Below are 12,878 nucleotides of genomic sequence, written 5' to 3' on the forward strand. Positions count from 1 at the left end.
GTTCTGGGACAGTTGAGAGATGAAGTGTATCATTTTCTGTACTTTGAAAATTTTTTTCTCACCACCTTTTATTCCCAACTTTCAGCCTGGCAATTAAATTCATTTCTGTCTCTTCATGTTTAATGCTACTCTCCTTGGAAACTGCTGTCCTTATGGCCTAGCTCAGGTACTTAGGGTTTGCTTTTAAGCTTAATCTAATTAATGTGTAGCAGGCACTCTGGGCAAGCGATCTGTGCAGTAGGCACTGTGAGAGGCAAGAAAGGAGGGTCCCCAGCCTGGGAAGTCTGAGCTTAGATGCATCAAAGCACTGACTTTTAGGCACAAGTGTTTTGAATTGCATAGAAGAAAATGTTTGTGGTCAGAAGGTGATAGATTTCATAAAGGAATGACTATAAATAAATACGAATCTGGAGAGAAAACAGATTCCGCTGTGACGCAGACTGCCTCTCAGGTCCGTGCTCAGAGGTCAGTACAAGTCTGTCTGAATCCCAGCTGAGTCCTTCACCTGAACTCGAAATTTCAGCATTAGACCATCTTGTAATTGAGCACTTACTCTGTGTCTAGCATGTTTGTTTTATCCTGTCTACCTAAATCTGATTAAATTTCATAGAAGAGCTTTTGATAAGCACAAAATTAATAAAGTTTAAGTGTTAACAAACCCAACTTGTAGAAAAATTCAGCATTGCTTTCCTGTGGCCTTTACCACCCTCCCCCATTGTTACCCTATCCTCCGCCTCTGCCGTCTGTTAGTCTGTATGAGGCAGGATTCGGCGAGGAAAAGAAGAGCCCCTCAGTCTGCTCCTGGAATGAAGGGTTTCTTTAGGATGTAGATCTAACGCCCCAGCTTGGAGAAGTTCGGGGACATCGTCAGTGCTCAGAGAATCTGCCACCACAGACCTGGGCCTGCCCCGGTGTTGCTCAGTGTCAGCTGTAGCCGCGGAGCAGGTGGTTTTCAGGAGTTCTCTGGAAGCTTCTGTAAATCTCACATCTGCCCACACTGGGCAACAATCTCCAGAGGGTAGTGGCTTCCTCTTTTCCAACTTACACATCTCACACAGGAGTGCCTCTCATTGGCCAGTCTAACCTGGAACCATATGGGGAAGGGGGTTCTGGGGAATGTAGTTTTCTGATGTCTCTGATAATGCAGAAGGAGGTGGTCGTGGTGCTGAGTAGAGCACAGACAATACATAAATATAGAAATCTAGTTTGAGTCTAAGAGTGCATTGAGACCAACACTGATATAGCTCCTTTTGTCATTCTGAACTTTCAGGTCCAATAAGAAGCAGTTCAATTGTAGTAAAGGTGGCTTAACAATTCTTTTGTATAAGTTCCTGTTCTTTCAATAGCCAGTAGTCAGCCCTTAAAACATCAGGGGGACTTCTAGCTTTCCCAGGAGTCCGCAGTTCTTTGAAGATATTTCAGAATACCAACTAACTTTAAAAAAAGTGTTTTAGCCCTAGTGGTTTGGCTCAGTGGATAGAGTGTTGGCCTGTGGGCTGAAGGGTCCCGGGTTCAATTCTGGTCAAGGGCACAGGCCTGAGTTGCGGGCTCCATCCCCAGTAGGGGGCGTGCAAGAGCCAGCCGATCAATGATTCTCTCCCATCATTGATGTTTCAATCTCTCTCTCTTCCTTCCTCTCCGAAATCAATAAAAACATATTTTTTAAAAAGTTTTAAATATGCATGTTAAGAAAACATTTCTCAAGTAGGGACAGTTTTGCCCCTGTGGGACATTTGGGAATATCTGGAGACAACTTCATGTCACAACTAGGGAGGTGCCGCTGACAGAGGCAGGGTGCTGCTCAGCAGGCCATGATGCCCAGGACGGTTCTCATAACAATCAATCATCTGGGCCCCAATGCCAGTCACCTGAGCGTGAGGAAACCCTGCTCTAAGCAGTTCCTGCAGAGGAAAGAGTGTGGGCTGTGGAATCAGGTCTGGGTTTGGATGTTGGCTCTGCCACGTGTGAGCTGAGAGAGCTTGGACAATTTATATTGCACTTCTGAGCTCCAGTTTCCCCATTTTTTATGGGTATAGTAATAGCCTTCCTTGCATGATTGTGTAAAGGATTTGAGATGGGACTTAATAGGAAGAAATGCTCAGTCAAGACTAGCTTGTTGGTGGTTTGTTACTGCTGTTATCACATGGACACTTGAATTAATCCTATAAAATGTTGCTTATTTTTTAGGCGACTCCTAATGGACCTGCCTGGTGTTGGTGGCTTCTTGCAGTTCTCCCTGTGGATCCCCGATACCAGCTGTCAGTTCTGTCAATGAAGTCTTTGAAGGAACGGTTGACAAAGATACAGCATATCCTGACCTATTTTTCTAGAGACCAGTCTAAGTAACTAACTGCTTGGATCTTCCTTTAAAGTTACCCTAACCTGGCTCTGTTGATGGCCAGGTTGTCTGCTGCCTTTGCACCTCCAGTGCTGGTTTGAAAAATGTATGGAAACTCTTGTTTTTTTATTTTATTTTATTTCCTCAACCTCCAGAATCATGTGGTTCTGCAAATGAATACCCTCAACTAGGATTTAGACCACTAAGAACTTGCACAGGAAAACACACAGCAAATGTGTGTTAAACCTCTACATTGTGATGAAGTTGCACTATGTACCGTATTCTAAAATGAAACGAGAACTGTGTGTGTGTGTGGAGTGTGTGTGCGCGAGCGTGTGGGTAGTATGTGTGCATTTTCTCTGGCTTTAAGATTTTAAAAGAAAAAAAAAAAGCCATAGAGAGCAGAGCTTGCCGAGGGCCATTTACTGCCCAAGTTTACAACAGTAGCGAAACGAGTTTTTGCGAATTGCAGTTGCCTCCGATTTCTCTGTCCGAATGCTCTGTTTGCACAGGTGTGTAAACTGTGGTATTGCGTATCGCTCTGCTGGAGATCCTGCTCTTGCTGAACTGTCTTGACCATTGACTATGATACTTTCCTATTTATGTAAATACGTGCACCCCGGTGGCCGACAGGGGTGCGGAACCTAGAGCCAGTTTTCAGGAACATTTGCAAACCTGACATGGTACTGTGCATCTATTCACAAAACACTCAAAACTGTGAAAATATGGTTTACATTTAATTGTACATAAAGGCAAATGGAGAACTGACGCAATTCAGTACCAGTTAGTTTGTACCTTTTAGGGGGCTTTTCTCATTAACTGCCCATCTATGTAATTTATAGTTTGACATGATGTGTTATAGGACCTGAGGGACGAGAAGGAGCTTAATGTAGAACTAAGCTTTTACAGTCTGTTTTGTTTTCCAGTTCTGGTCGCGGTGCAAATGTTAGTTATGCCTTACTCATCTGACAATTAGAGCACCATGCTGTGACGTGGTTTATACTCATGCTGCCCTAGACACTTTTGTAATTATTTGTTGCAAACTTAGGACTGTCCCTATTAACTTTCTTTTATGTAAGTAATTTGTAAAAATTTCGGAAAAACTTGCTTTTGCTTATTTAATTTTGAATAAAAGCTAAATTCATAACAATTTTTTCTTAATTTTAGGTCGTTGTAAAAAACAGTCAGTGGGGGTATCAAACTACAGAGTGAAGGCACCGTTGGGTTTTGCTCACTGTTTGTGCCGTGAGACATTAACACGAGCTTTCAAAGTGCTTTTCTTGGTCAAATTTTCACCAAACAATGCAGTGACTTAAGGAGGCTTAAGGCCCTAGAGCAGTGATGGCGAACCTTTTGAGGTTGGTGTGTCAGCATTTTGAAAAACCCTAACTTAACTCTGGTGCCCTGTCACATATAGAAATTTTTTGATATTTGCAACCATAGTAAAACAAAGACATATTTTTGATATTTATTTTATATATTTAAATGTCATTTAACAAAGAAAAATCAACCAAAAAAATGAGTTCGCGTGTCAGAGGTGACATAGGTTCGCCATCACTGCCCTAGAACCATCCTCTAAAGCACTATTTTTCAACCTTTTAAAAATCCACGTCCCTTTAGGATGAGGATAAATACATATTACCCATTAGAGGCTTCTCTTGGTTAAATGGACTTGACCATTTCGCCCCCCCCTTTCCCAGCTAAGATTTTCCAAACATCTTTTAATATTGAATGTTGATGTAAAAAATATGCTCAGAAATGACTGCCTTGAGGACCACCCGCTGCCCCTCAATTATGCTGATTGAGAATGTTCATTAGTTCTGCAGAAAATATTGTCTAAAGAATGGGCGATTTCCCAAAAGCACCTTCTCAATAGTTTCTGAAGTGGTAGGTTACACTTCTTTGTAATAAACTATTAAATGCTGTTAAGTGGTGTCTGGGCAGTAGAAGTGCAGAGTTTACCTGTATAGTTCAAATATGTATCAGGTGGCAGTACAAGTTAATGGTCTTGAGTCTACATCTGTAACGTGTGCCTGAAGTGCACACATGTGAGCTCACACCAACACAAATGGGCATTAAGTTGTCTCTATACACATGTACTAATAGGAATTCCATGGGTTTTATTTATCATCTGACCTTAATTTTGTGATAGATAAATTCTGATAGTTGCTGTCTAAAGATTTAAACAAAAAATATCATTACAGCCATGGTTCAGTGGTTGAGCATTGACCAGTGAACCAGGAGGACACAGTTCGATTCCGGTCAGGGTACATGTCCAGGTTGTGGGCTCGATCCCCAGCATGGGGCATGCAAGAGGCAGGCAATCAATGATTATCTCTCAATATTAATGTTTCTATCTCTCCTTCTCCCTTCCTCTCTGAAATCAATAAATATATTTTTAAAAGTATCCTTACAGAAAGAGCAAAGGAATCTGACACTTTCCCTCCTTATCACGGTAAGTGACTAAGTTCTATGATGAGTTTGACTTTTCAAGCCAAAGTAGCTAGTTGCTGCCCTTGTCTCCGTTACACCTGTCTTTACACCAGTTCTTCCTGCTCTCCAAGATCCAGCGGGGAGGCCTTCCCTCAGCGGGAACTCTGAACTCCATAGCATTTTCCTTCTTCTCTGCTCCTGGCACTCACAGGATAACTGAATTAAATACAAACCCCTCTCCCAAATGCTAGGGCCAGTGTCCAGCATTTAGACAGATTTGAGCTCTAAGACATGTGCTGACCACTGAGCAGAATTGAAATAAATGCCAGTTAAGAAGGGAAATTGGATGAGGAGGATTAGACTGCAAATACCTTTGCCTTCCCTTCCTCCCCAAATAGAAAAAGGGACAGTAATGAAATGAAGTCTGATGGCATTGTGAAACCGAAAGTCTGTCCATTGGCCAGTGCTGTGAGGAACTTATGAGATACGGAAACAGCTGATACAGGAGACCAAAGGAGAACATAGCTTCACAGAAACTCAGTATCCTTAGGTTTGAGAAGGTGCAATTCCAAAATGATCTGTGAATTCAATACTTTTCACATAGTCCCTGACACCATAGAAGCATTCAATGAGTGAATCATAAAAAGCAAGTAGATGAGCTACGCAGAATGAATTAAAGAATAAATGGAGAGTCGAGTGGGGGCGCTTTCCTGAACACAGTGCAGAAATCAATGCAGTCAAAATAGAAGGGAAAAACTGAGACATGGAAGACAAAGTTTTAACGTCCTTGTAATAGAAGTTTAAAAAAGGAAGAGAAGTAACAAGTAATTTTCCCAGAGCTCAAGGACTAAAAATAATCTTTCTTAGGGGCTAACTTCCTCTATCGAAAGGGAAACAAGAAGGCAGGTGGACCAGGGACAAACAGCAATAACTCAGTTGACTGGCATTGCTCTGCAATGAGGTTACTGGCTGGATCACATGATTTTTCTTCCTAAGACCTAAGCCAATGTCTAAATGCCAACATTTAAATAGTGTTTAATATACAGGGTGTCACCCCAAAATGTATACACGCGTTGAATAATTATAAAGACAGTGTTTATTAAAATACACTTAATTTTCAAATTTGAGCTATCAGCTGTTAAAGTGTGTATACACTTTTGGGTGACACTATATATGTTTTTAAATAGAGGAGACATTTATGACCCAGCTTACTAGTAGTTATATGAGCTCTCTTGCATACCTGTCTCCAAATAGCTTTTGGTTGGTCACCAACATAAATGTAGCCTTAAGCTTTTTGTCACAACTTAAGGTAGTGAAAAGAATATAGATTTAATTTCAAAATGTGGTAAGCACCACATTTAATTCTCAGAAAATCCCATAAAGTCGGTATTTCTGTCCAGATGAGGAAACTGAAACACTATGTAGTTAAGTAATTTATGGGTTGAACTGTGTCCCCCTCTCCCTCGCCGAACATGTTGAAGTTTAAACTGTTGGAACCTCAGACTGTGACTTTATTTGGGAATAGGGTCCAGGGTGCAGATGTAATTAAGATGAGGACATACTGGAGTAAAGTGAGTCCTTAGTCCAATATGACTGATGTTTTTCTGAGAGGAGGAGGAGAGACACAGAGCAGAATGCTATGTGAAGCACAGAGACTCCGAAGACAGCCCATGTGGCCATGGAGGCAGAGATTTGAGTGATACGTCCACACGCCAACGAATGCCTGAGGGTATCAGAAGCTGGAAGAGGCGAGAGAGAACCCTCCCCTAAAGGTTTTGGAGGGGGCATGACCTTGGTGACATCCTGATTTGGGGCTTCTTGTCTCCAGAGCTGTGAGAGAATGCATGTTGTAGACTGTTTAAAGCCACCCCGTTTGAAGGGGGGCAGCCTGGGAAAACCAGCATAGCATTCATTTCAGACGGACGGATTGTGATGCAAAGGCCATGTGCAACTGGGACTGGACCTGGTTGAACACGCATTTTCTGGTTAAAATTGATTGTAGTAACTCATCTGATATAATTAATTCTAGAGTTGGAGGATTTGTAAGTAGAAATAAAGTTGCCAGAAATGAGGAAAGGGACAAATCAGCAGATCAGACTCAAAATAGTTACACCTTTTACTTCAGGCACATTCATAAGTCCATGTAAACCAGCTGGTAAATGCAAGACACATAAAGGCCCTCCTCTCACCCCAAGTCAAAGCATTGGAATGATTTAGCACCTCATATGCATAGCTGCCGGGAGCCGGTCCATGCTTGCTGTTTCAAGGGACCTGGCACATATGGCATACTGTTCTTAATATGTTTGCTCACCTTCTTGGCACTATGTGTTTTAACCAAGGTCTCCTCTCTGAGAAAGGTTGTTTCCCCAGGTAGGGATTTTCCCCTGAAGTTAAGGTGGGAATAAAACCTCTTAACTAGTGCCAGGTGGGTAATTAATCACTTTAACTAGGAACAATCATGCTTAAGCTACATAATCTTTACTCCCTGGAATGAAGATAAGAAACGCCCTAACCTTTGTAATAGAGATTGATAGGATTGAATCAACTGGTATAAATACAGATGCAATAAGACAGCAAGAGACAGAACTAGAGACAGAAGAACTTCGCTGGAGAGAACATGGCAAAAGATCCTGGACTGAACCTGACTACAGAAATGGGCAAGAGAACCTGACTAGAACCTGGTGACTGAACCTGGCTGGAGAACCTGGACAGAACCTGGCTGGAGAACCTAGCGAGGGAACATGGCTACAGAACCTGGCTGGAGAACCTGGAGAACCTAGCAAGAGAACATGGACACAGAACCTGGCTGGAGATCCTAAGCAGAACTTCGCTGGAGATCCAGACCAGAACTTGGCTGGAGATCCTGGCTAGAGATCCTGGCTAGGCTGCTGATCAACTGAACACTGCCTCCATGTCCTTCCTTCTTCGCCGACTCCGTCTATACCTTTGGGGACCCCTGGACCTGCTGGGGTTGGACCCCGGCATCTGGCGCCCGAACAGGGACCCCTTAGGTAAGTCCCCCCGCACTCGGGACGGATAGGACTCCACCGCAGGAAGAGGGTGGATAGTCTTCGCCGACTCCGTCCACACCTTTGGGAACCCCTGGAACAGGATTCCCCTAGGTAAGCCCCCCCCCCCCCCCATTGAGAACCCCACACTCAGGACGGATAGGACTCCACCAGGGTACTGCAGACCCCCCTATAGAGGATAAGTAGGGTAAGAAGGTGGATAGTACAGAACTTAGATTGAGAAGATGTGCCATACTGAGTCCAAAGAAAGAAGACTCTGTATTGATCCTTAGATTGAGAAGATATGCCATACTGAGTCCAAAGAAAAAAGACTCTGTATTGATCTTTTAACATATATGCTTGCTAGCAGAGGAATTAAGGTTACTCCCAGTCAGACAGAACATTTTATACAAGAAATATGTCCATGCTTTTCTGAGGAAGGAAAGGTAAATGTAATGGCATGGGAGAAGGTAGGCCCAAGGAGCCTTATCCTTAACCCCACTGCAGCCTTTCCACCCTGGGAAAGTGCAGGATTGGCAAGCTCTCCCTGGGGTGATAGATCAGGACTCAGGTAATAGCGGAAAGCGCCAATCCTACTCTTAAAATGGATACAAGAGAGCATTTCAGGTTTTTCTTTTTAATGCCTGCTTTTAAAAAATGAAAAAGGGGGAATTTGCCGGGAGCCTGTCCATGCTTGCTGTTTCAAGGGACCTGGCACATATGGCATACTGTTCTTAATATGTTTGCTCACCTTCTTGGCACTATGTGTTTTAACCAAGGTCTCCTCTCTGAGAAAGGTTGTTTCCCCAGGTAGGGATTTTCCCCTGAAGTTAAGGTGGGAATAAAACCTCTTAACTAGTGCCAGGTGGGTAATTAATCACTTTAACTAGGAACAATCATGCTTAAGCTACATAATCTTTACTCCCTGGAATGAAGATAAGAAACGCCCTAACCTTTGTAATAGAGATTGATAGGATTGAATCAACTGGTATAAATACAGATGCAATAAGACAGCAAGAGACAGAACTAGAGACAGAAGAACTTCGCTGGAGAGAACATGGCAAAAGATCCTGGACTGAACCTGACTACAGAAATGGGCAAGAGAACCTGACTAGAACCTGGTGACTGAACCTGGCTGGAGAACCTGGACAGAACCTGGCTGGAGAACCTGGAGAACCTAGCAAGAGAACATGGCTACAGAACCTGGCTGGAGAACCTGGAGAACCTAGCAAGAGAACATGGACACAGAACCTGGCTGGAGATCCTAAGCAGAACTTCGCTGGAGATCCAGACCCGAACTTGGCTGGAGATCCTGGCTAGAGATCCTGGCTAGGCTGCTGATCAACTGAACACTGCCTCCATGTCCTTCCTTCTTCGCCGACTCTGTCTATACCTTTGGGGACCCCTGGACCTGCTGGGGTTGGACCCCGGCACATAGCAGTTACTCAATAAGTACCTATAGAATGACCACCTATCGAGACAAATAAGCAGATAATTTCATGTTACCACCAATTTGTTCGCTTTTCAAAACTAAGAGCTCAGTAGGGTCTGCAGGGAAACAAATTTCATGAAGTGAAAGGTATCCAGGTATTTATTGGGACAATGCAGTCTGTCCGTAGGTTATTTTCATTCTTTTTTAAAATTCATTGATTTGAGAGAGAAATCCTCGATTTGTCCACCCATTCAGGCATTCATTGGTTGCTACCTGTATGTGCCCGTACCCTGGTACAATGCCCTAACCCAACTGAGCTACCTGGCTAGCACGATTTTCATTCTTAATTTTACAGGTTCTTATGCTACTTCTGCACCATATTGTTAACATATGACAATTAAGAATGCCAAATGGAGAAACTCTAGATCTCTTTACATAAAAGACTACTAATTTCACATATCTTTGGTTCCAAAAGTATTTATTAGCATTTACCTTGTGCCCAACACGGAGAGGTATTTGAAATACAACTATCAGCCCTTTAGAAACTTAGATTCTGATCTGTTCATAAAAATGTGTCCAGAAACACCTAGACTCCCTTTCTCTATGAGTTCATCTCATGACTTGTCAATTGTCCCAAACTTCTAAAAATTGTTACTCAAATCTTTCCCAGTAGAGGCACACAGGCGTCACCTGGTGGCCAGTAAGATCAACTGCAGGCTGAGATGCCAGCTTTTAGAACCGTCGGACTCCAGCCTATTTTCCTGCACAATCCTGGAGAAAGAAAAGTGGAGGAAATAGGACTTGCTTGTAAATAGCTGGGCTCAGATTCCCTCCCGCCTCCCACTGGCCACCAGAAGGACTTGCGATGCAGTGGAGAACACTGCCACACCCTGCAGAGGGAGGGTGGGGTTGACTGCTCACCACACGCTGATTTAGATGATTGTGTTGGTGGCTTGTTTTAATATAATTACAACAATACTGCACATTTTAAAATAAAATTAAATAATGTGGACGTGTAAAAAGCAAAGTTCAAAATTGTCTCACCGCTTACCCAGTCACCTAAGCGCTGTGTTTACACTGTGGACCTGTTTTTAGAAGAGGCCTGCGGGAGGTGTCTTCGTGCCAAATTAGTAGGAAACTGGAGAAAACAATGCCGCAGGAAGCACCATCTGCCACATTTCCTCAGTTGTAGAAACGTCTCAATAAATCTAGAAATTCCCCCCATGAGCTTTCACAGATCCAAAATGTGTAACAACTGACATATATCAATACATACCACATTTCAAACTCCATGCTATTAAAACCGTACCCTGTAAAGGCGATGTGTAGCACACTGTCACCCTCACTACTTCTTTTTTACTAGTTTGTTCCTCATCTGGTTGAGACTTCCTAAGCCCCAAATCAATGTCACCCTATAAATGGGGTTAGTCGTCCGATAAAGCAAGTCACTCAATGGGTCTGTGTCTGAATTTTTCGCCACTAGGTGGTGCCGCCGCATCTGAAGATCAGTTAACTGGCGTTCAGGTAGGAAAAGTCGGGAGTTGATTTTCACGTGGAGCTTTTCATCATTTCTCTGGCCCTAAGCGTGTGTGCACCTCTGTGGTGAGTCTACACAGTTCTCTCCTTTTACTGCTTGGTACTGCTGAGGGGTCCTGGTTTTGGCTGAGGAAGGTCACCAGAGGATACTCCCTCAGCATTCCATCACCGTGTTCTTTTTCTTTATGCCTCTTACTGATTGTGTGTCACTGACATTCCTGCACTCCACTCTGACTCTCTTACATATTTTTTTAAAAAAATAATATATTTCTATTGATTTCAGAGAGGAAGGGAGAGGGAGAGAGATAGAAACAACAATGATGAGGGAGAATCATTGATCGGCTGCCTCCTGCACGCCGCACACTGGGGATTGATCCTGCAACCTGGTCATGTGCCCTGATAGGGAATTGAACCGTGACCTCCTGGTTCATAGGTCAGTGCTCAACCACTGAGCCACACCGGCCGGGCCAACGCTCTTACATCTTAAATTCAGTCCAGGCCTTGGCCCCGCAGCCTGAGAATGATCTGGGCCAGGAGAGCTCCAGCTACTGGGGCATCTGTAAGTGTTCTTCTAGTTCTGCTGTGAAGCCACAGTTACGCCTCTGTGTTCCTTCGTGAAATAAGCCTCTACTATGACACCAGATGCTTGGCGACAGAAATAAATAACACCAAGTTCCTGTCCTCAGCGACTCTCATTAGAGTGGGGAAGATAAATGCAGAAAGAGGTGATAAAAACCAGGGCCAGTGCAGTGATTGGCATTCGCCTGGGGTGTTCTGCAAACTCTAAGAGGGCCACTTAGCCTATAGGAGGGTTGGGTGGCAATGGAGTGTTATGCGAGGCTCCCGGAGGGGGACTCTAGGCTGTCTTAAAGATGAGTCGTGTTTAATCAGGTGGAGAGGGGAGGAAATGAACTAGATGGAGGGAACAGCATGAACTAGAATTCTCTGTAAACAACAGTAACTACTAAGGAAGACAACAGGTACGCTTATTCCATTTGGGCACCAACAGATGGTTCTGCCAACTTCCTAAATAAGAAATGATTCAAGCCCTAACCGGTTTGGCTCAGTGGATAGAGCGTCAGCCTGGGGACTGAAGGGTCCCAGGTTCGATTCTGGTCAAGGGCATGTACCTTGGTTGCGGGCACATCCCCAGTAGGGGGTGTACAGGAGGCAGCTGATAGATGTTTCTCTCTTATCCATGTTTCTAACTCTCTATCCCTCTCCCTTCCTCTCTGTGAAAAATCAATAAAGTATATTTTTTAAAAAAGAAATTATTCAAATACCATGAAATTTCATCAAATTCGCTGCATCTTTAAACGCACGATGCTTGATTTATCTCATAATGACAAAGAAATATGTAAGTCTGTCTCTGCTTCAAACTTAACTGTTGTGGGGTACATATTAGGCAGCTTACTGATAAAGGAAATGTTAGGAGCTGATTTTTTTCTTTTTCCTTTTGTTAGGAGTTGAATTTGATGAGAACAAAAAACATGAACTTCCTGTGTTCTAGGTCACCACCTTCTATCCTCTTTCCTTCTTCGAAGTACTTGTACGAGTCTTTTGTCCCCTATGCGTTTGTCTCCAATTTTCTACCTCTGTGAATTAATAAAGTTTTTCCTTTCATTGGCTCCGTTTTAATGCAATTTTTCCAGGTAAAGAAAATAAACACATTTTCTCATTTTATTTTTAATTGGAAGCCCCAAATTGATCTGTCACCCTTAAAAATGGGGTTAGATGTCCAATGAAGAAAATCACTCAATGGGGCTATGTCTTTTTTCACCACTAGATGGTGCTGCCACACCTGAAGATAAAACAGGGCCAGTTAGCTTCAGAGGGACAAAAAAACACACATGCTCTTAGATAAGGCCATAGTGTTTTTTTAACCAGCTTTTAAAAAATATACATTTTAGGAAAACATCTTCCATATTAGAAGAGGAACACTTTTTTAAAAACCATAGTCTTGAGAGAGACTGAGAGGGAAATTAACATTTTTACTAATATTTCCTAGACGTGAAATCTTAGATGAGCTATTTAACTTTTCCGAGCCTCAGTTCTCTATAAGATAATGAAAATAAAAACTATATTTTATATTTTATAGAAGTTAAATATTTACTACATATCTCACAGGGGT

The 12,878-nt window shown here is 42.9% G+C and overlaps 1 protein-coding gene and 1 long non-coding RNA gene across 5 annotated transcripts in view; both read left to right on the forward strand.

Annotated features, from left to right (window-relative positions):
• LONRF1 (LON peptidase N-terminal domain and ring finger 1) overlaps nucleotides 1–3,488 on the forward strand; it is a 30,646-nt gene extending 27,158 nt beyond the window's left edge. For all 4 annotated transcript variants that reach the window (XM_036297970.1, XM_036297971.1, XM_036297968.1 and 1 more), the window contains one exon: nucleotides 2,188–3,488. In XM_036297970.1, coding sequence (XP_036153863.1) covers nucleotides 2,188–2,346 — 159 coding nt within the window. In that variant the 3' untranslated portion in view covers nucleotides 2,347–3,488. The remainder of the gene's footprint in view (nucleotides 1–2,187) is intronic.
• Nucleotides 3,489–3,824: 336 nt separating this feature from the next.
• Nucleotides 3,825–12,373, forward strand: LOC118651691. The gene is made up of 2 exons (XR_004966320.1): nucleotides 3,825–4,793; nucleotides 10,695–12,373. It is a non-coding gene; the product is annotated as an uncharacterized LOC118651691 (long non-coding RNA).
• The last annotated feature ends 505 nt before the right edge of the window (nucleotides 12,374–12,878 follow it).

The sequence above is a fragment of the Myotis myotis genome, unplaced genomic scaffold (assembly GCF_014108235.1).
Source record: "Myotis myotis isolate mMyoMyo1 unplaced genomic scaffold, mMyoMyo1.p scaffold_m19_p_3, whole genome shotgun sequence".
NCBI lineage: Eukaryota > Metazoa > Chordata > Mammalia > Chiroptera > Vespertilionidae > Myotis > Myotis myotis.